The sequence below is a fragment of the Alligator mississippiensis genome, chromosome 4, assembly GCF_030867095.1.
Source record: "Alligator mississippiensis isolate rAllMis1 chromosome 4, rAllMis1, whole genome shotgun sequence".
Taxonomy (NCBI): Eukaryota; Metazoa; Chordata; order Crocodylia; family Alligatoridae; genus Alligator; species Alligator mississippiensis.
Window position 1 is genome coordinate 84,838,244 of NC_081827.1, and position 25,464 is coordinate 84,863,707.

Genomic DNA, 25,464 nt, shown 5'->3' on the forward strand with positions numbered 1-25,464 from the left:
CCCCACATCACACTGCCCCTTGCCACTTGGATTGGCCTGTACTGCCACATATTGCTTGAATCACAGCCCTCTGCCCTGCTGCACTGCTCAGACCTGCCCCCTGCAGAGGCTGCAGGGGGTATCATTTGAGTAGTGATGGGCGGTGCCAAATAAGCTGGCTGACCAGGGCTAGGGGAGCAATCCAAGTAGCAGGGAGGCAGAAGAGGTGTGTTCTGAGTGGTGCAGGCTAATCTGGGTGCCAGGACAATGATCCAAGCAATGTAGGGTAGAGTGGGCCAATTTAGGTGGTAAGGCGGTGGGGGTGGGGTGAGGCAAACCAAGTGGTGAGAGAATGGCAGGTGCAATCTGACTGGCATGAGGCAGAGAGGGGTGATCCAGACAATGTGGGGGGGAGCCCTCTATTTCCCCTACTTGCCTCACTACTGTTATCCCTTCTTTCTGTCACAACCCAAAGTTGTGAGTTTTTGTTTGTGTGCGCTTCGGCATCGCTAAATTATGTTCCCGCTAAATTGCAGTTTCCTTGCATGGTGGAGTTCTCTGCTGCAGAAGAGAACTCCGGTGCAACGGGGAATTTCCCGCCAATTTGTAGCTTTCTTTGCATGGTGCATTTCTTTTGCATCTCAGAGATGCACGGTGCAAAGGAGTTCCCGCCATTTGTATGAGAGTTCGTGCCACATTATTGGCCGACTCTAATATATGCACACGTAACGGCTAGCGATTGGCTTGCTAGCCGTATAAAGTGCTTGGGTGGCTTCTGCCCAAATTGGAGAGAAATCACTTGGAGAGAAATCACTTGAAGAGTGTGAAGATCTCTAAGTGCTGCGGATCCTCACGGACCCAATGCATTTCTTAAGCAGGCAACAGAGGTCTAAACAGCCTCTGGCCTCTCCCTGTCGCCAAGCGCAATCCTAGACATATCCCTTTCCTATATACTCAATTTTTGAACCCACAGAGATTTAACAACTCCGGGGCCTGAGAACCGAACAGAGCCCACAGAGCTTCGACAACTCCGTGGGAAAGAAATTGCCGAACCCGCGGAGCCTAAACAACTCTGGGGCCAAAGAACCGAATTTGTCGTAGTCCTCCAATGAGGATTTAAGCAGAGCTGCACCTGGAAACTGTCCAGCCTACACCACGACCATCTTGGGTGTAAGTAAATAATCTTTAAATCAACCATTACGCCTCTGTGACTAATTCCAACCCATGCGCGCCTTGCCGCCACACGGTTCTCTCCAGCCCCGCGTGCCCGGGCTGCTGGCCACAGCCCATGTGCGCAAAGACGGGCCCGGCTCACTCCCGGCCCGCACATGGTGACGAGGATGGGATCAGGAGAGGACACGCTAGAGCTAGAATTGGTTAAGAACTGCCCTTGGCGCGATAACCAACGCCAAGTGAAAAGCTTTGAGGAACTGGAGGCGCATCTCGCTTACCACCAGGCGGGCGGAACGGGTGAAAGATTTGTGAGCGGACGCCTGTCGCTGAAGGGAGAAGAGGGAGTCTCCGAAGACGGAGCCCCCAGAGAGAGGGAAGTGTATTTGGTCCCCGCGGTGTTCGGGTGTATAATGAGAGACGAACGGGTCCTGTTCAGGCCCCTCGATACTGTGTCCCTCGCCAGACCCAACCCGGCGGGCAAAACAAACACGACTTTCACCCGGGAATGTGCCCGATGCCTACGATATGCTCGGGAGAGTGAAGAACCGGAGCCAATCGGCCGGTTCCCTCCCCTCATGGCGGCTAGATTAAGGGGTCGAGAGCTACCATCCGAGCTCCGTGAAGACATGGAAGCGGAGGAACGAGCCGCAGATGAGAGGGTGGCCCCATGGTACAACAAGGGGGGAGAATGTAGTGCAACTTTTCGTACTGTAATGAATCTAATGCACAAGAACTTAAGTTTGAAAGCCCAGCTGCAGATGGTGATCCAAGCGGTCAAAGAAGCGGATGAGAAAAAGGAGCCTGAAACGCCAGTCCAAGATGGCACCGAGCAAGAGGGAGACCGCGTGGAAGAACCGGAAAAGAAGGGTGGAGCTTCGGAGGAACCCGCGAGAGTTCGGTCAGTGACTCCGCCCATCGATGCAGCGTCGTCGCCGGCAACCCCGCCTAGCGACGCAGCGACGCCTCTACCGACCACGCCTTCCTGCCGACGGAGAGAGTTAAGCAGAGGAGTGCATCCGCCCCTCCTGCCTGAAGCAATAACAGCAACAGTGACTCCTGCAGCAGCAGTTCAGCCTATAACAACATCAACTCCTGAAAGAACAGCTTTCCCTACAACAACGACTGATCAAATTGCTACGGCCTACTATGCTCGCACCAGAGCTGAGTTGCAGGATTTGTGTAGAGCATCAAGAATTCAACCTGAAGAGACTCTAGCTGTATGGTTAGGACGTTTAGTCGTGGAACTTGGATCCGACCTGCTGAACCAGGAAGAAGCAAGCTTCCTAGTTAGACAAGCTTCATGGAGTAGAGGACATGTCACTGACATCGACATGATAACAATTAATACTCACTGGCCTATTCCACTGCCAGCGCTTGTTGCAGGACTGATTAGTCAGAAAGCCCACATGTGGCATGCAGGATGGCCAGAATATATCAGCGCAGAGCATCTTATGCTAGCAATCATCGGCGTCTCGTACTGTGCCTGGAACCCCAGAGCATGTGCGCTGGGATTGACATCACTCCAGCGAATAAGACCATGGCCTCATCGTCACCTGTGAGATCCTGGAACCGTTCCAGTAACCGTTCACAGCCTAGACAGTGCCTCAAGGTTTATGGGCAGAAAAACATCATCGTCCTTCAGATTCTGCTCAGTCCAATGGTAAACCAACCCATGAGTAATCTTCTTTGTCAGTTGTCACGACTGCATATCCTGATGGAGCCAAGATTGTCTCTTGATCGGGACTGTCGACACCCGACCGGACCTCAAGGCACCAGACGTCGTGAATCCGATCTTCCACCACTGCCACCGAGAACCTTAGAGGAGCAATACATGTTTGGATTTCTCCTGCAGCGTTCCGGACTTAACAAGCGGCAGCTTTGGATTTTAGGAGACGCAGGCCAATGGCAATTGGCTTATGAGTTAGGTTTTCGTTATTTAGAAGAGCCAGATGATGGATCCTCAACGATTTCATCCAGTTGAGTCATGGAAATTGTTTAAATCTGTTGAATAAAATCATTAATCTATTTTTTGAGAGTTTTCTGTTTACAGATCTGAGATTCAGAGTGCGTGGCGAAGAGGAGCCCTGAGAGGGATGATATCACCTAAAGAAGTGAAGGCCTGACGCGCAACTTCGCCATGACATCCACTGAAGCCCTGATTGTGCAATTTTGTTATGAATCAGATTATGTGTTTGTGTTAATTATTGTTTCTTGATTGTTATGTAACTTAATCCCAGGGCAGCGAATTTTATGTTTGTTTATTTGTTTGTTTGCTTACCTGTTCGTTTGACGACTCACGACAAGGTTCTAGAGTGATGAGTGTATAGCATAATTTAGCTATGCTCTCAGCAAGGGGGGATGTCACAACCCAAAGTTGTGAGTTTTTCCACCTCCCTCCCTTTCCCCACCCCCAGCCTGTACTGATACTAGATCTCTATCTGTTGAGCAGAGCAGGCACAGAGCAGGCTTGACAGCTCCCTGCTTATCAATCTTCTAGTGGCAGGTGAGAGCTGTGCACATTAGAGAATGTATTAACTTTTCACATGCAACTACTCACAGCACTGTGCAAACTTTAATAATGATTAACATTCCTTAGAGGTAGCATTTGCTAATTGTAATGTGTAACCAGGGGTGGATCCAGGATTTCCCGAAGAGGAGTGCCAAAACAGCAACCTGCACTGCAGAGGAGGCTGTACCCCTGCTCCCAGACTCCTTCACCTCCACCAGTGTGGGCAGACAGAGCTGCAGGAGCCTCCAAGGAGTTTTTTAAGTCCCTAAAGCAGGTGAAAATCCTCCCTCACTTCCCCTTCCTGCTCAAAGATGCACCTCTCCCCTCCCTTTACCTCCTGAAAACTCCCTGCTTGCTGTCCCTGCTTTGTCCACTGTTTGGGGGCTGGGCTCAACTGGGGTGGGGACAGCAGTAGCAGAATAACAAGAGAGACATTCCCCCCACCCTGCCTGGTCCTCTGGAACAGCAGGGAAAGCAGCACCAATAGGCTGGGGAGAGAGGGAAAGAGGAGGGGAGGGGGGTGCCTCTGAGCAAGGAGGAAATTTACCTGTTTTAGGGATATCACTGCACCACTTCTGGATCTGCCCCTGCTTTTAACTATCTCCTTAAATATTTGAACCCAGCCTTCTTACTGCCATCAGCACCTGGCAGAAGCATTACTATAATATGTATTTTTATATTTATGCGATTGAGTAAATGCCTTCAAACTTTTAAAATTAAATTATTATATGTCCTCAAGGAGTTTGAAATAAATAGCAGCAAGTCCAAAGTGCTTTGTTGTACTATATTGTTATATTACTTCCTAAAGTGCTGTGTAATCAGATATGCCAGTACTTCACCCTCTTATTTTGGTAAACCTAAACATAATCTGCAAAATCATTTTTGTCATCTCCACCCAGGGGTTTTTCAAGGAAGGCCATGATTCATCACAGCTTCACTCTTGAGAACAATATATTGAACGAACATGTTACAATACTGTGACTAATGTGACAGCTTATTTGAAAAAGATCCTAGATAAGCTGCCAAATTAATCTTTTATTAAAGGCCATGATCATATCTCAGTTCTACTGCAAATGGTGATAGGGCAACTATTTGTTTGCCTATATTAAAGGGCTTTTTCTAGATAGCAGGGACTCTATACCAAGTTAGGCACATATATTCACATCTGTTGATGGTAATTTTTTTGTACTGGGTGGGAAGGGGGAGAGTTTGGTAGCTAAATGTATTACAAAGAGCATTTTATGGCTTTCTTCTCATGATGATGGATAAAGATCAATACAGCTGAGTCATTCTCAAACTGGTGGAGGTAAAGGGCTTTTCATTTGCTTTTCATTATTCTCTCTGATAGTGATCTCAGCTGACAGTCATTAGCTACTAAAAGCATAGCCATGAGTATAGCACCTCCCTTGTTTCTCCGGCCCTTGCAAAGCTCACTGCTGTCATGGTTAACCTGATCTTGATTTGAGATCGATTACAGTGTAGATGTGTCCTCAGACAATGCCATTCATCATCTAGCTAAAACTGAGGGTCTGTATAAGCCTATGGTGGTTTTGGCGGGTTAGGAAAGTACATGGAGGAGATTGCAGAGGTAATGCAACAACTGGAGTTGGAGGGGTCCTTTTGAACAGCATATCTGTAATTGATTCCTAAGGTTCACAATTTAGGGTTGATTGTAGAACCCCAGTTGCAGCTTTAATTATAATCATGTTCTATCCCTAAAATAATTAATCTGGGTATCATTTTCTATGTATTGTGTATGCCATGTAAACACAATCCATGAAAATTATTTTAATACATGATGCACAATAGAAGAGGCAAGAATAATTTACTTTACATTTTTAAGAAACAAGCTTAGATTCTAGTAGTACTCAGTCATAGTAGATGCCAATAAGATTGTAGGAACAGTTATATGATACTAGGGTATACTATTTCATAAAGAGCAAGTAATCATAACTAAATCCTGTAATGTAATGTAATGTAATGTAATGCATACCAGTATCAGAACCAGGGTATCACACAGCTTTGACTTTGCCACTTTGAACACAAACCATTTTCTTAACATACTTGTGTCAGTGACATATTATCAGTTTACCATAAAAAATGTTAAATTAATAGTGAAGTTGAGGAATGTCAAAAAGCAAAATTGCCCATGCATGTCGCTTTTCTAAGGCGTTTATCCTATTTGTAGAGCAAAAACAATAAAATTGCATCCAGTGTTGAACTGTATGGATGAAAAGGTCTTTACAAATGATACATTTTGTTGTCAGGACAACCAAATGGCATGTTTCCCCCTAATGTATATCTAATTAGGGGTGAATCACGAAGGTAGCTGTGGATTTGGGGATTTGTATTGTTTAACTCAATCTCGATTTGGATTTATGGTGTAAAATCTTGTGAGCAACTTTTATAAGTTCACCATCTTACATACTGAAAATTCAATTATCTTCATGAGGTTTCTGAAAGACATTAGAGGAGTAAAAAGTTATACTTTCAATTGTGTCCCATCTCTACTATTAGTTTGTAAAATCATTTAAAAATATTATTATTGCAAATCTTAATAGTATTACAGTAATGTTTTGACTATTTAGCATCACTGTCATTACTATTTCCTTGTAAAAGTTTATACAAAATCACATAGAAAAACAGTGTTGTCAGAAAGTCAATATTTATTCATTGAAATTGGACAAAAACCAGGAAAATATTGTAACCCTAAGAGAACTCAAAGTGTCAATCTACTCTGAGTGAGTTTGAAACGGTGAAATGGACCCTATTTCAGCCCTTTTTAAGTTGTACAAACATAGACTTCTTTAAATTCTTTGCAATCTATTTATACTCATTCATTGATGCATACCAGTAAGTTAATAAGGTTTCCCTTGTTTTATGCGGGTTCTTTATATGCTAATTTGCTTTTATGTGATGTGCATATTTAGATCCATAATTTGTTATATGCAAGGTAAATTCACTCTTATGTGATCAGCATAGATGCCCCCCCCCCCCGCCAAAGCAGGTAAGTCTGTGGAGGGAGGGGAAAGGGCTGTGCCTCCACTCACCCCAGCCCCTGCTGTAGCAGCCCTGGGAGTGGCCAGCGCCAGCTGCCTGCAGCCGCTGGGCTGCACTGCTCTGCCTGTCCCCCCCCATGCCTGGGCTCACCCCAGCTCCTGGGCTGTGCCATGCCATGGTGCAGGCAGATGGTGTCGGCTGCTCCTGAGGCTGCTCCAGCATGAACTGGGGTGAGTGCAGACAAGCAGTGCCCCCGGGCAGCGTGGGGTGCAGCACTGACTCCAGCCCTGGCTGCAGCAGCCTTGGGAGCAACCAACACCAGCTGCCTTCACCAGGGCATGGCACAGCACAGGAGCAGAGGTGAGTGGAGACAAGCATCCCAGTGCCCAGAAGGGGCGGTGGGAAAACCCCCCAGCCTGTTCCTCATATCAGGGCCCCTTGGTCTAGGGAGCAGCAAGCAGATGCTCCTCTGCTCTGCTTCTGGTCTCCAGGGTTGCTACTCCTCCCCTTCTCGAATAGTTCATGGGAGGGCTAGAACCAATGTTCCACACACCTTTTCCAAACCAAATAACCCCAGTTTTGGGAAGGCACCGCAGCCTTTTCCTGCTGCTTGACTCTAAATGTGAGCATCATCTGCTCCCCATGTTAGATGATGCCCTCCCCAAAGCAGGGTCACCCCCATATGCAGTCCTTGGGAGGAGTCAAGTGGTAGGGAAATGTACAGATGTTCTTTCCTGCAAGAGAGTTCCCACAATCCTCCTCATTGAAAGAGGAAGATCTTTATCTTGTGGGAGGCATTTTTCCTGTGGGAAAAACTTGATGAATACTTGTACACTTGTGATTCATATTGGGGGAGCAATAATTCTGCAAGTAAAAATGTAATGTTTGTACTGAATGAAGTCCTGTGTGAAGCCTCATGTAGAACAGTGCTAGTCAGTGCTTAAATTTGGCCATAATGGATCTATTAACATGACTAAACTTCATACTGTATGAGGGTCATAAGTAATATCTATCACTTCGTATTCATTCTATTCTCATCAGGCTTACTTCTAATTTTCTGTTGAAGATCCATCTGGATATAACTTATGCTACTATGTGTGAGGTCCACCTTTAATTTTTTTTTCTTGGATTGCCCTCCCCACCCCTTTTAATACTATGGGGCGCCCCCCTTGGGGGGGGGGGGGCGTTCCCATTGGAAAATGGTAACCTCCTCCCCAGTGTCCATGAGAAACCACCCTGCCACTTGCCCCCCTTGGATTGTGATTTGAGCAAATAGGTACCCCCTCGAATCCCCGGGAACTCGCCCAATCGAGACCGATGGAGGGGATGTCTCTCACCTCCCCTCCCCGGGGCCTCCCTAGTTTAGGTGCAGGTTCTTTAAATTGAGGTAGAGCCTGGTCAGCGTATCGGGCTCTTCAGTGGGGGAAGCTGAGGGGACAGCCGCGACTGCACAACAGTCTTATCCTTTTCTCCAAGGTTTTTCTTTTTCCAAAGCCTATACAATTCGCCGGTGGGTTTTCCATCAATTTGCTCTAGGGGGATTCCCGCCTTCCTTAGCTCAATTCAGAGCTGTTGGTGGGGATGTTCTTCACCTCCACTGATATTCCATTTACTACTGCCACTTGTTTCAATTTCAGGTGTTCCCCAGTCAAATTAATCAAAGTCTGTAACTTCTTTATAATATCCTTTAGGGAATGGTTCATTTAAGTATCATATCGTTGCATCAGGAGATTCTGCAAGGGGCCTGTCCCTTTCTGGAGAGTGCTTTCCCATGCGGTTCCAGTGACTATAACTTGCAGGGGGTTACTGTTTAACTGGCCATACAAAGCTGGTTTAATGAAAACATCCCCATTTAATTGTTGTACACCCTCCCCCCACCCCATTCTATCCACTTTGGCTCTCTAGCGTGTTGATTTTTGGATAACTCCCAGGCATTCAATGATTTTAATGCCATCCCCATTAGTTGGTAAGCATAGTGTCCCATTAGACTGGGATTTACTAGTGAGGAGGCCTGGGCTGACTTGTACCACTCCCCTGGAAAGATCTTTGCCATTACTGCTATTGATTTTTGAGGAGTGCAAAATTTGTCTAACCCTTGGGACACTACTGTATTAGCCCACATGCCCCAGGTCTCTTTTGCATCCTTTGTCCAGCCCGCCAACTCAGTCTGGAGGTCCGTCAGCTTCCAAGGGACCACCTCCCACCCTTGCCCAGCAGGCCTCCCATCTGGTGCCTAGTGTACCTTGGATTTCATAACTGCACTTACCTCTGATTTCTCCGGCAGAGTTGTCTCCACTTTTGTCCCTAAAGAGGAGCGGGTAGGCTGGTCGTTCTGATCCCTGACCAGATTGATTGTCACCACTTTTTGCCCCTCCTCTGATTTTGAATCCTGTAATGGCAACAAAGTTCCCACCATTTCCCACAATAAAGAGATAGCGCCTTCCAGTAATGCCATCTTCCCTGGTTTCCTGCCTGCTTGCCATTGGGCGAAAACTCCCTCCACTGCGGCAATCCAGAGGGGGACCATGGGTGTACTTTCTTACTAAGTTCGGAGAGACTGGTGGGTTTTCCCCAGCATGTGAACATGTCTACTGCTCCTCTGACACAGCTGGCCAGGTTGTTCCAAGGAGGGGTCTCTCATGCCTGCATTCTCCACCACTTGTTAGGGGTTCCCTCCCTTCCCAAAGGGATAGGTGAGTAACCTACAAGTCACACTCCAGGTAAGCCCAAAGGTGCTCTTTATTGTAAAAGAAAAGTTAATAACTCACACACACGGATAATACTATGACAAGCTTTGAGCTGCAAGCGCGTCGGGCTGGAGGAAAGGCACTCCACACCCTAACCAGTGTGATTACCTGATAGGTCTCAGGAACCCCACCCTGCATCCAGGGTGGCAAGACTACCTCCTTTATCGGGTTCTCAGCCTTGTCCTCCCCAAAGTAGTTCCACCCAGGACCCAGTGCTTCCACTTTATATACCTTTCCTCCTACCGGTTATCTCCCACAGAAAGTGGGGGTTCACTTTTAGCCTTACTGCCTTTTCTGGGATTAAAGCCAAGCTGTTATCTCATTTTGCAAGCTGATACTTCTAAGTAAAATTGCTATCTTTGCACTCCACTAAGCTCGGGACTTTCCAGGCCTGTTGGTCAGTCTAGGGCAGTTCCCCTTTTTTTCTTTATTCATCAGCAAACTGCAGAAGATGCATTAGGACATTACCTCGTGGCTTCCGGGTTCCATGAAACTGACCCCTGCTTCAGGGTGTCAGACTGGCTTCCTCCCAGAAGCCTCCTCAGGTTGGACCTCACACTATGAGGTTTGAAAAATATATCAGTAATGTGGTTCCAAACAATGGCTGTCCCTAGGATATATCACTGTGCATAGATTAGTGTGAATTCTGTGACAAATCATAAGTAGCAGAATATTGGAAGTACCTTATTTTACTAACTTAATGATGCAAACATGTGATTCCCAAAGATATTCTGTTATTCCAAATGCAAGAAGTGATGGCCCCATTGAACAATGAACCTAAAATATTTTACAGGTTTAAATAAAATGCATTTAAAAAATAGAAGCAGAGGAAATGACACAGGAGTGGTAATACTATGTGTCTTGTTTTAATGAGACACCATGCTTTAGTACATTGGGCCATGTGTAGACAAAATGAAAGGCAGGTGGTCATGAAACTTTAAAGTGGGCTAAATCCTTCTGCACCACTTTAATGGTGTTGGTGTTTGCATGCTTCATCAATGTATTGCAAATTAATTCCAGCTGCTGTAAGAAATTTGGCGGCATAATGCACCTGAAATGACTTGGGGCACCACAAAGTAAAACTCCTTCAAGGAGGACTCCTTCCATTACATCCTTCAAGGAGTTTTAGTTTTCTGCCCCTACAGCCACAGAGTGAAACACCAGGCTCTGTGCAGCTCCATGGCTCTGCAGGAAGCCCTGCAGGCAGCCTGGCAGCAGCCTAGGTAGGCAGGCTCTGCCCAAGAAAAGTGGCAACCCTGATCTTTTTTTTTTCCCCCTGAAGCCTGCCTGCCTGCCTGAGCTGTGCAGAGGACTGGTGGTTCCCTCCATGGCTGTGGTGCCCCCTGGGACCACCCAAGCCAGGTGATTGCGGGCAGGGGCTGCTGGGAGGGGAGGGGAACCACAACCGTGGAGGGAAGCACCAGCCCCGCCACAGCTCAGGGACTGCTCTGCCCACTGGCAGCTTGCCCTCCCCTCCCCACTGGAGAGGCAGGTAATTCAGCAGGGTGAGTGCATGACACAGGAGGTTTAATTAGCCCTAAATTGAAGCAGTGTTTTTTAAAACCTTCCACTTCAATTTAGGGCCCCCATTTCATCTACGCTTGTCCTTGAGCACCAGAAACATTTAAACAACTAAATCATTGTTAATTAGAATTAGGGACCTACCAAATTTAGACTGGCTACCCCCCAGTTTCACGGTCCAAATATGGCACCAGTTGCCATTTTGGCAGTGAAGTGCAGAAGGGTCACCCATACCTCTGATTGGCTGAGGGGCCCTGGAAGTCCCGCCCTCCTCATAGATTGACAATTGTTAATCTCCAGGGAGGGGCAGGACTTCCAGGGCCCTATAGCCAATCAAAGGTGTGGGGGCTCACCACACTCTTCTGCAAAAATCTCCCTGCCTCTCCCCCACCCTCCATGCTCCAAGACACCTTTTCTGTTTTTGCAGCACGTTTTTTCCTCCACTTACTGATGTTTTTGTGCCTTTTTGCAGTCCCCATGCTTTTTCACAGGGACTGGACTTTTTTGCAGAGGCTAACCAAATTTGCAACAATTGTGAAATTGTGAATTTGGTAGGTCTCTAATTATAATTAATACTAGGCACCAGGATCCAGGCCCTTTTAAGTTATGCTCATGACTCTGCCATTTCCATTACATGTTTTCAGTCTTTACATGAACTATGAAACTGCACACCACTATTTCCCTCAGTCTAAGAATGGAATAATAAAACCATGAGAGATGGATCCAAACCAAATCCATAGGTTTGAATTATCTCAAATATTATGTTCTAGATCTTATGTTTGCTATTTGGTTCTGTCCATTTAAATGCAACTCTAACCTACTCAAAGCATCCCAGAGCTATCCAATAATATTTACTTAGGTTAGAAAAATAAAATGAGGAAATAATAGTTTGTTTAACACTGTCAAAATGCAAAACACAATAATTACCACAGTTGAATGACCAATACATTTTAAACATTTTATAAATAAAATGGAAGCAAACTATATGAGTTCAGACATACACTAGTTTCTAACAGAGATACTAAAAATGTCTTTCAAATCTATTACTTTTTGTGCTCTTGCTTTGTTATGAAAACCAAATATATTTGAAATATAGATGACTGACATAATTTTCAATATAAGACAAATGGTACATACAAAACATAAGAGAAATTGGTAGGCTCAAACTGTGGTATGGGAAAATATATTTTTTTTAGTACAGCAGATGTATTCACAATGTCTGCAGGGGAAATTAAATAATTTTCTCTGACATCAAAAGAACTGTAATTAAATACCTATGCAGACTAAACAAAATAATAGCAAGTAGAGGCTTCTTCATGTTGCATCAGGTAACTAGGAATTATTCTGTCAAATGGCATAGGCACTTGCTCTGATAACTTGTGTGTGAAATTTGACTTACGCTCATTAAAATTATTTTGTTAAGATAGCACAGATGTGTATGCCACATAAAAGTAATAATCTGTCTCAAAATATTTTCTTACCACTTTGAGTAGGCCTATAGCGCAAAACATGCTGCTTCTCTTGAGATGTGCTGTAATTGAAAACAGTTTGAGAAACAAAGATAGGGAATGCCATAAAATAAACCACAACAAAAACCACAGAGCCAGAGAATAACCCTCAGCAAAGACTTTTACCACAGAAGGTTATTAGGAGCCAAAATTTCATTACTAGTCTCCTTGGCCTGAAAATTTAATCCTACAATTATTCGAAGATGTAATCAGTTAGACTGCAGACACTTGTGCCCTTTTTTACCACCATGTTTTGCACCAGCTTCAGTCTGTGGGTGATCACAAGATATAACCCCCAGAGTTCATTAGAAGAGTTTATTCTCAGAGTGATAAAGGCACAGGCTCCAAATGAATCAATGGTTTTGTTTTACTCAGTGCCATACACAGAGGGAGAAAAAATTATTTGGTGGGGCTGAGCACATGTCTGCATGCGCACAGGCACCCCCCAACAGGTAAGTCTGTGGGGGAAGGGGCAGGGGGAAGAACAAGGACCATGGTGGGGGGGGCAGATCAAGGCCCCATCAGTGAGGGAGGGAGTGGGGCACAGGCAGGAGCAGGGGATGAAGTGAGTGGGGCCCTGGCTGGGCCAGGTGGTGCCACAAGTGGAGGCCCATGGGGCATATGCTCCCCCCGATCTGTGCATGGGGCAGAGGTGACTACCACTATGTGCTGCGCTTTGAGCCCTGCTGCCCTGAGAACTGCACAATGCCATGTGCATCCTGCTGCTGGGTGGGCAGGGGACGTGGCACAGCTGCAGCAGGAAGCAAAGTGCAGTGTGCAGTGGCAGCCACCTCCACCCCATGTACAGATCAGGGGGGCATGTGCCCCCTGGACCTCCACTTGTCTCACCACCCAGCCCAGCTGGGTCCCCACTCACCCCAGCCCTTCCTCCCACCTGTGCCCTGCTCCCTCCCTCACAACTGGGGCTTCAATTTGCCCCACTCTCCCTATGGCAGTGAGGGAGGAAGTGGGGCAGGGGCAGGCCCTGCACAGCTGGAGTGGGGTGTGGAACAGAGCTGAAAGTGGTTTGGTAAGGGGCATCTAGCACAGGGAGGGGGCAGTAGCTCCTGCTGCTGCATGCACCCCAGAAGGGCATGGGGAGCATGTGTCCCAGATCTGTGCATGGGGTAAGGGTGGGCTGCCTCTGTGGGCTGAGGCTGGGATTGTGCCAGGCTCTTCCAAGCATGGGGGCTGGGCCAGGCTGCACTTGGGGCGGACAGCAATGGTGCTGGGAAGGAAGAGTTGGGGGGCTATGGTGAATTTTGAGATGGCTCCAGTTCCCCCCCCCCCCGCCCCATAGCCCCCTCCCAGTGCAACTGCTGTCCACCCCAAGTGCAGCCCAGCCCAGCCCAGCCCCTTGCCGGGAAGAACCTGGAGCAGCCCCAGCCCCAGCCCGCAGAGGCAGTCCACCCTTACCCTGCACGCAGATCTGGGGGGACATGCTTCCTGGGGTGCATATAACAGCAGGAGCTGAGTTTTAGGCTTAGGTTATACAATGCTGAGAGATAAGAACTCACACACTAAATGAAGAAACAGAGCTCTACCAGACTTGAGTTTCAATGGTTTCTGAACAACTCAAAGAACTGCATGTGTTCTGTGGGCTTAAAATGTAGCCTGGGGTTGGTGGGACTGAATGGAATTGTGAAAAGAAGGTTTCACAAGGTGGAGGAGGTGGAGGAGAAGGTGGAGGAGATTAAGTCCACCCTTAACTACCACCTAGGTCTTCCATTCTCAAAAGGAATGCAACTCCAACAAGGGAATGTAACAACATCTGATAGAACTTATCTAAACTCTCATTGCCACACCCAGGATTGCTGTTATGAAGCAGGCTCTGCCCACTTCCTCCTACCCATGTGTTCTGCATCTGGAAAACGAAGCACTATAGTTATCTGTGAGATGCACTAAACATGTGCCATGAACATGCCCGAGATCCAGAGCACCCTGAGTACTCAGCACTGCTCTAAGTTAACTGCATTGCCTCATTTGTGGGATTTGACATGTGCAGTCAGAGGGGTTGCTTCCTTGCAGATCTCCTGGATATAGTGTGAAGGTGATAGAATACACTTGATCAAAGCTGCCAAATTTTGCTGATGGAACTAAAAACATCAACAGGGATACTTTATCATATGCAATACTGGGAAGTTATTATTGCAGTTTTTTTCCATTACCTAGGCCTATTGATTGATCAGGATCCAAGGATGTCATATATTTCAGATACCTCCACAGGAGTTTCACACAACCTTTTCTATAATCTTGGACGTTTGAAACAGAATAATTCTCAACAAATAGACCAAGCCTAGAGATTACTTTTTGAACAGAAGCTGAATCTCAAAAGTTAGCTGCATTAATTTCATAAGGAGGCATCAATAATCCCCACAAAACTGGGGTCAGTGACTTCCCATTTGTTTTTAACCAACCAGGTAGGAATGGGTCAGATCTACCAGCAATGAAAAAGGGGTATGCACTTCCAAAAGTTTGCAATTGTTCATCCAAATTGCCACTTGCCATAAAACTAAATAATATAGTCCTACCACAGAATGATAATACAATAGTTTATATTACAACATTAATGAGTGAAGAGTTTTTGGGGGGTGGAGGTTGAAGGGAGTTCTGGTGAATAAGCAACTGAACAGGAGCTTTGTATGTCACTGTATTCAAAACAGCCAGTGCAATCTTCAGCTGTCTTTCACTGGATGATAAAATATTGTGTCCATTGCTGGTGGCCACAATTCAAGGATACTGAAAAATGGTAAGTGTTCAGAGCAAAGTCATAAAAAGGTTAAAGGATTCCCTGGCATGCCTTAAAGCATGAGACTTAAGAGGCTCAATCTATTGAGCTTATCAAAAACAATATTAAGAGGTGCATCTACACATACAGTTTACTGAGGAATAGACTAATTAATCCTGCAGTAAAGTGTCACAGTCAAAACGTGTGCTGGTACTAACAGACAGTAAACTAATTAACTCCTATGTAAGATAGTACTGTCAGGGACAGTACTATCTTATGGCAGAGTACTTTACTGCAAGAAAACATATGTGTAGACAGAGACCAGGGGCATAAATTGCACCAGGTAAGCCCAGCCAGCCACGGGCCTGCTCCACCATAGCTCAAATTGCATCTGTCCTAGGTGCATGTGTAGGTGCTGCACCTGGGAGCAGTTAACTCCAGTGTGAACTGCCCCAGAGTTTATTCCTTCACATTAATTTCCTGTGTAGATGCACCCAGCAATAATTTGATTACAATCTACAAGTACCTACATGGGAAAGTGAAAAGTGTTAAGGATGGAGAGATCTTCAATCTAGCAGACAAAGGTATAACAAGATCCTGTGCCTGGAAATTGAAGAGCGCCAAATGTAGCCTAGAAATAAGATACACATTTTTTAATAGTGAGGATAATTAAGTTCTGGAATTACTTACAAAAGAGTTATGGCAGACTTTCTACCACTGGCAAATGTGAAATCAAAATTGTATATTTTTGTAAAAGTGTTGCTGTCATTCAATCTCTGCTTTTAGACTTGATTACAGTTATGATGGGGTAAAAAAGGTATGATAAGTGCATTAACTGTTTCATGGTTGGTACTTCTGTACTTGACCTTGCCCCAGGGTTAGTGGAAACTAAGTCACTATGGATGTGAGTAGATGAAACGGGGGCCCTAAATTGAAGCGGTGGGCTTTTAAACCTACTGCTTTAATTTAGGGCAAAGTAAACCCCCATGTCGTGCACACACCGCACTTACCTGCCTCTCCAGAGGCGGGGAGGGGATGGGTGGGTGAGCTGCCAGTGGGCAGAGCAGTTCCTGGGCTGTGGGAGGGGTGGGGCTGGTGCTTCCCTCCAAGGCAGTGGCGCCCCTCCTCCCCCCCTCCCCCCCCGGCAGCACCTGCCTGCAGGCACCTGGATCAGGCAGTCCCGGGGGGTACCACAGTTGCGGAGGAAAGCACTGGGCCCTCATGCAGCTCAGGCAGGCTGGCAGGTTCCAAGGCATTTTAGTTTGCTGCACCCCAAGTCATTTAAGGTGCATCACACCACTAAATGTCCTACAGTGGCTAGAATTAATTTGCAATACACCACCGAGGTGTGCAAACACCAACACCATTGAGGAGGTGCAAGAGCATTTAGCCCCCTTTAAATTGTCATGCACACATGTCCCTTGTTTCATCTACACAGGGCCTATAGTTTCCTCTCTTTTTTTTGATGGCTAAACTGTTGCAAGTTAGCTCCCACTCACTTTGGAAAAAGTGTAGGCACAGGGGTGGTTACCATGGAGTAGCTGATAAACAATAAAGCCTCACCTTCTTTACCCTCTGGTAAAGTTTTCATATGCCTATACTTTTAATCTATGATTACACAAAACTACTGCTCCATATGACTAATTCCTTAGGAGAATCTGGAAACAGAACCTCCACCACTGGCCACCATTGAGGTAGGAAGCACCTCTAAATGTCCCATTGGTACTTAAAGTAACTTTTCAGGAAAAAGCCTGGCATGGCTTGATAAATATTTGCCTATGATTAGCAGATTTTAAAGCAATACCCAGCCTATGAGTACTGTGGTGCTATTTGCACATCCATATGCTTGGGGTATGCCTTGTCTTTGTTATTGATACCGGCTTGCCATATTATGCAGGCTGATGTATGAATGTGTGAGTGCAGCATGGTGTCTACTAATGTGATTAGTTTAAAAAATGGGACACTCAACAGGCTTAACTCCCCTGTACCGCACTATATGAACAGAATAATGCAACCCCTTTGAAACTCCCATATAATTAAACTGGGGGTTGTTTTGTACATTTTTTTCTTTCATAACTGAAGGTTTCTTTTAAATTGGAGGCTGATGATTTGAACAAATGTTCTTCCACAGGATTTCAACAAGGAGCTGCCCTATGTGAAGGCAGCCATTGTTTACACTGTTTTCAGTAGATTTGAAGTTGCTTTGCTATTAGGAAGAATGGTAGTTGCTGACAGCATAAAATCAGCTATAACTCTTTGTGCATCTCGAGTTTTGAAGGAATGAGTTCAAGATGAAGCGAATCTGACTGGGGTAGAAACTTTTCTCATAGATTTTAAATGTAGGCTTAGAAATCATTTGTTCCAACTGGGCTGGTGGGAATTGAGGGAATCTTGATAAGTTTTGTGACCTTAATGTACCATATCTCTTGAAATGCCTGTTACAAACATGGAAGTTTTAGAATTAACCAAGTATCATTTCTAGTGAATCATTTTGCAAGTATGAGTTTAATAATTATCATCTAAATTTAAAAGCTCACTGAGTTTTGGGGGCTGATGAAGGAAAGCTAGTAAGATTGGAAGGAAAGCAGATGAAAAAATGCAGTTCTTAAATAAGGTTATAATCTGGTTGGGAAAAATTAAAGTAATGACTGAAAGAGACTGAAGAAAGTGGGAGAAGACAGTGAGGGAGTGATAGCTAAATACTTTCTAAATCTAACTGGTAGTTGAACTCAATAGAGAATATGTGCCCTAAGAGATGGGACAGAGGACTAGAATCCTGACAGTTACCAACAAACTGAATGAGAAGGAAACAGTAAGGAACCACTGAAGCAGCTGGTAAATGAATGATCAGCAAAGGAGAAGCAGAATGATAAGAAGAAAGATGGAAAGAAAAAAATTTGGTCAAAAGAACAAGCTATTCAAGGGGGCAGAGAAATAATAATAATAATAAAAACTTAAAAGAATGAGCTGGTATATCATCTTTAGTGATGTCACAATGATCTTTTAAATGAGGAAAAATCTCCTGTACCTTTTAATCCTGTCTGTCAGCTTCACAAATATTCCTTTTCAAGTATAAGTTTCTCAAGAATTACAAATTTCTGCTATCACAATGTAACCTCTTGCTGACTTAAATCCCAAGAGAGTGACGACCTAGTATAATTTTTTTACAGGATTTGATTAACATTATTATCTCTATGTTAAAATCATATATTTATCTTATAAGCTTCAACCCATGTAGTATGCCATCTAAAGATGCACATTTTCCTAATCAACTTCTGTGTTTCTGTCTTTCAGAAGTGCACACTTTCTTTTGTGAATAATATATTCAGTATATGTCAAGTAAGATGTCAGGCCTCATTTAATTGCTCTTTCTGTGGACTTTCCTTATATTTCATTAGAAGCATGCATAAATAAAATCATTGGTATCTTACTATCAAACACTGCCCTGTTTTTCTCCCATCTTAGATATTTACGGGTGGGGAAAATGCCACTTCATGCAATCCTGTTTCCCAAAATCATGACCTATTTTTTCAAAGTTGTGATTTGGAGTCCTCTGCTTAGTTTCCCTTTTCATTATTTTGTTTTCAAATTCCCCACATACTTGGAAAACAGCAGCTCAAACAGTTGTAAATTTTCTGGACCATTTACCTAACTCCAGGGTCCTTGTAGCAATATATTTCAATAAGCTCCAATAGACAGAATTCCTTTCAATGTAGCATCAGATTGTTGTGTCATATTGGCTTGTTCAAATATATCTGGATAAAATGACCACACTCAAAGTGTGAAAATCTGAGTTAATTCATTAAATGGCTAAATACTGTGTGGTTTTTTTTCAAATCAAAGAAAGGTCTATTTCAAAGTTCATTTTCAGTCCATTGGTTTGGATCTTGTCATTTGGGGTCTTTACAAATGCAGTTTTATTTGTATTGCACTTTCATTACATCAGATCCTTTCTGAAACTTATTAGACAGATAGCCAATAGAAAATAATGTCTTACCTGTTTGCACAAAATAATGGGAATGTAAGCATCTATTGACATGTGTGCATAAATCTTAACACTTTTAAATGTAATTTAAGATTTCATATGTAAATTAGGAAATTACACAAACATATAGCTAGTTAGATGTCCCAAATATATATGCCATTAGAGTAGATGGTGAACTTCTAGTAAATCATCTTCTAGTTCCTGCATATACACATCTAAAAATTCTCTCCAGAAAACTTCGAAAAAGTTTCACTTTGAAAACTTTTTTGAAAGGTAGAGAAATAAACATTTTGAGGTTTGCACAGAATAACTAATGCCTAGATTCCTATATAGGTTCCTAACTCTTGTTATTTCCATTGATGCCAAGGCTATGGATGTCCACATGAGTGTTAGGTATCTAAATACCATCTCAGATCTGGGTCAATGTCCCTCAGTAACGAATACTTTTTAATTTCTACAATCCAAACTGTTGATGTTGGAAAATAATAAGTGGCACTAAATGTTCAACAATTCTTAAGTTATTGATAAGCTTGTTTAGATAGCCATTGGGAAAAAATATATATTGCTTGATTTGCTTGTTCAGACTGAATATATTAATTTTACATTTTATGAAAATAATGACTGTTACTTTAGGATACACTTCTTCACTATCATTCCCTGAGTATCATTTATACGAATTGTTCTTATATAAGTGATTCATTTAGTGGAAATGCTAATTATGGATTTTAGTCTCTGTGTTAACTAGATTTCAATCTAAGAAGATATCAGAAGTCTTCATATTTTACATATTTCTTTGATAACCTATTACAAAATCAAAATGACTGTTGGATACCTTTGCTTGCATTACCCATACAAACCTAGAGGTGACACTTATAAATAGAGACTCACTTTCACTACTTTGTCAACATAAAGAATGGCAAAACCAGAACTGCAATGTCATGTGGAATAAGGAGTAACAAGCACTGCTTAAATTAGAATTATTCCCAGCTCCAGTACCTTCACCCAAATACCTCAGAATTTAGAGGAGAAATAGTACAGATCAGAATTCCCTTATAGCCCGCACGAATGGTGAGCTAAGCCACAAGCTTGAATGCTATGGAACTTTAATGAACAGAGAAATCAGAATTTGGCAGCTATGGAACAAATGTTATGACCAGAAATAAATATACAATGTTTCCTTTCCTACAGGAACCCTTGAACAGTCACATTGGGTAGCATCGCCACCAAGATTCAAAAGAAAAGGGAATTGTCCACCAAGAAACAAGTTCATAGCCAAAGCAAAACAAGTCAAAACAAATCAATAGCATTCTAAATGCTCATCATAAAACTTCAGAAAATCCTTGAAGATCCTACATGGAAATAGAGTGAAGAATTCCATACAAAATATTTGTCCATGGCCTCTCAGACTGTCCAAACAATCAAGTGTAACCAATTTCTCCACAGAGAGATCTTAAAATGTCCCAAGAAGATATAGGTTCTGCATAAACGAGCATCTACTAAGAATGTAAAATATATCCAAGATTAATATCTTGCCCTATGCAAAAGCTCTGAGTGGCTTACAACAAACAAACAACTCACAGTCAATCAGCTGGTGTGCTGTCCTCCTAGTACCAAAACATGAGATATGATTATAGTCTTCTGAGGCTGCTGAACAGGATTCCACAGCTAGCAGCCCATATTGCTTCTACTTCATTGCTTCTGCTTCAACAGATAACAGATAACTTTAGTAAAATTCTGGTTGCTGAAGGTGAAGAATGTCCAAGTTAACATATACGTTTTTCCAGTCCTATAATCAAACAGAGAAAGCAGAAGATACTAAAAGTGAAGTGTTGGCTGAATAAGTAGTACATAATACAGGATTGGGGATTTGTGAAGCACTGGTCTACCCTTCATGGTGAGAAGGTTCCATACAGCTGGGGTAACTTCTCTGTCAGTAGAAGAGGAACCAGTATTGTAGGGAATAAGCTGGATGAAGTATTCAGGACTTTAAGGTAACAACAAAAGATGAAAAGTAGGAACAAATTAATTCTTATTTAACACTAACTCAAGATATTTAGCTGAGACAGTAAGAAATGGGAAGACAAAATCCAATGCTAGTGGCCTAGATCAGTGGCTTTTGGCCCCACAGGCTAGATGAATGGTGTAGGGTCAGTCTACAAATTGGATTAAGCCCTGCATACTAGGATTGGGCCCCAGGGAACTGGCACCACCATTTTCATTGTTGTATGCCACAATTGGGCTGCAGGGGCCTGATATCCCCTCCTGGCTTTCTACACCAAGAGTGGGCCCTGGAACCTATGGCCCAGCATGGCCCGTGTATGCCAGGATTGGGCCCCGGGGTCCAGCGCTGTCCCTGCCCGATCCCGCACATGGGGCTCCCTATGGGTCCAGAAATTTGGTAGCAAGGGATTGGTTCCACCACACCACCACTGCCACATTTCCAGACCTGCGGGGAACTCCCCAAGGTGAATGACTCAGTGTCCCTGGCCTAGATAAAAAAAAAAGTTTTAGAATTATTCATTTATGCATGTACAATTAACATAAAGTACTTATGGATCAAAGTCCAAACAAATAAAGCATAAAGTAAAGCAACAGTTAGTGTCTGGGAAAGATCATCAAAAAACAGTAGAAATGGGATGATTGACTTCTAAAACACCTCTCTGCAATATGAAGAAAGAATAGCTGAATTATCATTGGGTCTAAGTACCATATTTACTCAAATATAAGATGGCCCCTCATAATTAGATTCTACATATGGAAAAATTATAAATTAGTTATAATTTTCTAGGTATTGAGTCTAAGGATTGGAGAGTTGTCTTGAATCCACCCCCACTGCAACAGCAAGGAAAGTAGGCAGTGACTGGGAGGGGGAGGGATGAGGTGACCCCCTTGCCCTCTGCCCCACCCACTTCTTCCCACTGCAGCCTTCTTGCCCCCGTCACCTGCTCCCTCCATGCCACTCTCTGTCTCTTCCCCCTTGCTCCCCCCCAGTCTCTGCCTTTCCCCCCACCTCCTGCTCCCATACTCTGCCTCTTCCCCTTCCCCCCACTTACTGTCAGATGCTACTCAGGCAGCTCCCTCACTGAGCCCAAAACATGGAAGCACAGCCCTTGTCTAGGCATAAAATCATAGAAAATTAGGGTTGGAAGAGACCTCAGAATGTCACGTAGTCCAACCCCCTGCTCAAAGCAGGACCAGCCCAACTAGATCATGCCAGCCAGGGCTTTGTCAAGCTGAGCCTTAAAAACCTCCAAGAATGGAGATTCTTCCACTTCCCTAGGTAACGTGTTCCAGTGCTTCACCATCCACCTACTGAGAGTTTTTCCTAATCTCCAACCTAAACCTCCCTTGCTGCAACTTGAGGCCATTGCTCCTTGTTCTGTCATGACTCATCTGTCACCACTGAGAACAATTTAGCTCCATCCTCTTTGGAACTCCCCTTCAGGTAGTTAAAAGCTGCTACTGAATCCCCTCTCCGTTTTTTTCATATATTCACAGATGATAGAGTCAGAGGGGACCCAATGGATCATCATGTCCGACCCCCTGACCCTGGCAGGAAAGAGGACGGTGGTCAGATGACCCTAGCCAGGTGATTGTCACGCCTCCCCTTGAAGACCTCCAAGTTAGGTGATAGCACCACCTCTCTTGGAAGCCAATTCTAGACTCTGGCCACCCTTATTGTAAAAAATGTCTTCCTAATATCTAACCTAAATCTACTCTCCACTAGTTTGCACCCATTATTCCTAGTTACTCCTTGGGGTGCTCTGGTAAACAGCACATCCCTAATTCCCTGCTGTCCTCCCCTCATAAATTTATAGGTGGTTATAAGGTCACCCCTCAGCCATCTTTTGTATAGGCTGAAGAGATCCAGATCTCTCAACCTGTCCTCATAGGGTCTTTCATGGAGACCACTAATCATTTGAGTGGCCCTCCTCTGAACCCTCTCCAGATCCTCCGTGTCCCTCTTGAAGTGCGGTGCCCAAAACTGGACACTACTCCAACTGTGGCCTGATTAATGCTGCATAGAGGGGGAGCACCACCTCCCTCAATCTGTTGGTCATTCATCTGCTAATACACGACAAGGAGTCATTAGCTTTGTTGATGGCCTTGTTACACTGCTGGCTCATGTTCATCTTGGAGTCAACTATGACTCCAAAATCTGCCTCAGCCTCTGAGCTGCTGAGGAGGACATCCCCCAACCTGTAGGTGTGCTGGGGATTCCTCCTTCCTAGGTGGAGTACCTTTCATTTATCTTTGTTGAATTGCATCCTATTATTTTCTGCCCATTGATCTAACCTGTCCAGGTCGGCCTGTATCTGCTCCCTGCCCTCTGGTGTATTAACTTTGTCCCATAATTTGGTATCATCCGCGAACTTGGAGAGGGTGCTCACCACACCCTCGTCTAAAACACTGATGAAGATATTAAATAACACCAGCTCAAGGACCAAACCACTGCCCACCTCCTTCCAGGCCAAGAATGACCCATCAACCACCACTCTCTGGGTGTGGTCCCTAAGCCAGTTAGCCATCCACCTGAGTGTGTAGGTGTCCACTCCATAGCCTGTAAATGTCCCTATGAGACTAGGATGCAAAATTGTGTCAAAGGCCTTCCTAAAATCCAGGTAGATGACATTGGCCTCTGCTCCTGTGTCAACGCAGTGTGTGACCTGGTCATAAAAGGCTATAAGGTTTGTCAGGCAGGCTCTACCTGTGATGAACCCATGCTGGTTTCCTTTCAGCATTGTTTCCCATGCTGGGCTTTCACAAATATGCTCTCTGATGATTTTCTCTAGTATTTTCCCAGGGATAGAGGTAAGACTGACTGGCCTAAAGTTACCCGGCTCCTCCCTTCTCAAAAATGGGCACTGCAATGGCCTTTTTCCAGTCCTCAGGGACCTGGCCATAGCACCATGAGTACTCAAACAGCCATGCCAGTGGCTCAGCAATGACACTGGCCAATTCCTTCAGCACCTATGGCTGGAGGCCATCTGGGCCGGCTGACTTGTACTCATCCAGCCCTTCCAAGTGCCCTTTAACTGAGTCATAACTAACCATTGGTGGTCTGGTGCCTTTTGGACTTCTGTCTATGCTCAAGGTGGACAGATTGTCTTGGGCAGTATTAAGGAATGCTGAAGTGAAGAACTCATTGAAGAGCTCTGCCTTTTTGTCTGTGTCAACCACCAACTGACCTGATTTGTCCTGCAGGGGCCCAATGCTACTCTGCACCTTCTTTTTGCTCGCTATGTATCTGTAGAAACTCTTTTTATTGTCCTTGATTGTTGTAGCCAGCCTAAGCTCCAGTCCTGCCTTGGCCTGCCTAACTGATTCCCTGCAATAGCGTGCCAGGGTGGTGTATGCCTCCTTGGTGGCTGCCCCCTGCTTCCACTGCCTGTACATCTCTTTCTTTGCCCCCAGTCTTTCCTGAAGCTCCCTGTTCATCCAAGGGGACTTTTTTATCCCCTTAGCCCCTTTCCTGCATAATAGGATAAACTCCTTTTGTGTCCCAAGGATCACTCCCTTGAGAAACTTCCAACCGTCTTGGACCCCCATTAGCCTGATGCTCTTGAATACAGCCACCTCACTTCTCTTCTGCAGACTAAATAAGTCCAGTTCCCACAGCCTATCCTCAGAAGTCCTGTGCCCCACCCCCTGAACTATTTTCATTGCATTCAGCTGGACTCTCTCTAGCTTGTCCACAGCCTTTTATATAGTGGGGGTCCAAAAACTGGACGGAGTAATGATGACTGTGAAAGCTTGGCTGGATCTACACATGAACTTTAAATGACCAAATTAAAATAATAGTGCATCTTGCATAAGAATGCAAGATTGTGACTGGGATCATGCAAAATAAAGCAATCCCATTTGATTTTGTTGGCATAAATGTCCAACTCAGGATCCTTAAAATTCTAGTTTATTAGGCAGATTGAAACACTGTAATGAAGTCAAATCATAAACCTTGGGGCTGGTCCCCACACACACACACACACACACGCACACGCACACACACAGTAGTGAGCTACAGGAGTCGGGTATACCTATCCCACAGGCACTGGAGTCTGCCGTCGATGGCCAATCGAGGCTTCTTCCAGTGTGGTGTTATTCTCCAGAAGGGAGGTCGCCAGCTGGTCCTTCTGGCTGGACAGGTTGGGTGCTGGTCAAGTTGGAGATCAAGAGGGCGCCCCTGAAGGTCACTTTTCATTGCCTTTTATCTGTCCTTGGCAGACTTTGGTGACTCCCCAGTTTTCAGGTTTTCCCAATCCAGGGGTCTTTGACCCTCGTGGGACTTCCCCCTCCGTGGCTACTGGATGGCATCT

General features: G+C 44.7%; 1 protein-coding gene across 1 annotated transcript; it reads left to right on the forward strand.

Moving 5' to 3' along the window:
• The first annotated feature begins 406 nt into the window (after positions 1–406).
• Positions 407–25,321, forward strand: LOC109281537 (uncharacterized). Its single transcript, XM_059726153.1, has 2 exons — positions 407–3,935; positions 20,339–25,321. Exon 1 carries the CDS (start codon positions 1,308–1,310, stop codon positions 2,709–2,711), a length of 1,404 nt encoding a protein of 467 aa, XP_059582136.1. The 5' UTR covers positions 407–1,307; the 3' UTR covers positions 2,712–3,935; positions 20,339–25,321.
• Positions 25,322–25,464: the final 143 nt, after the last annotated feature.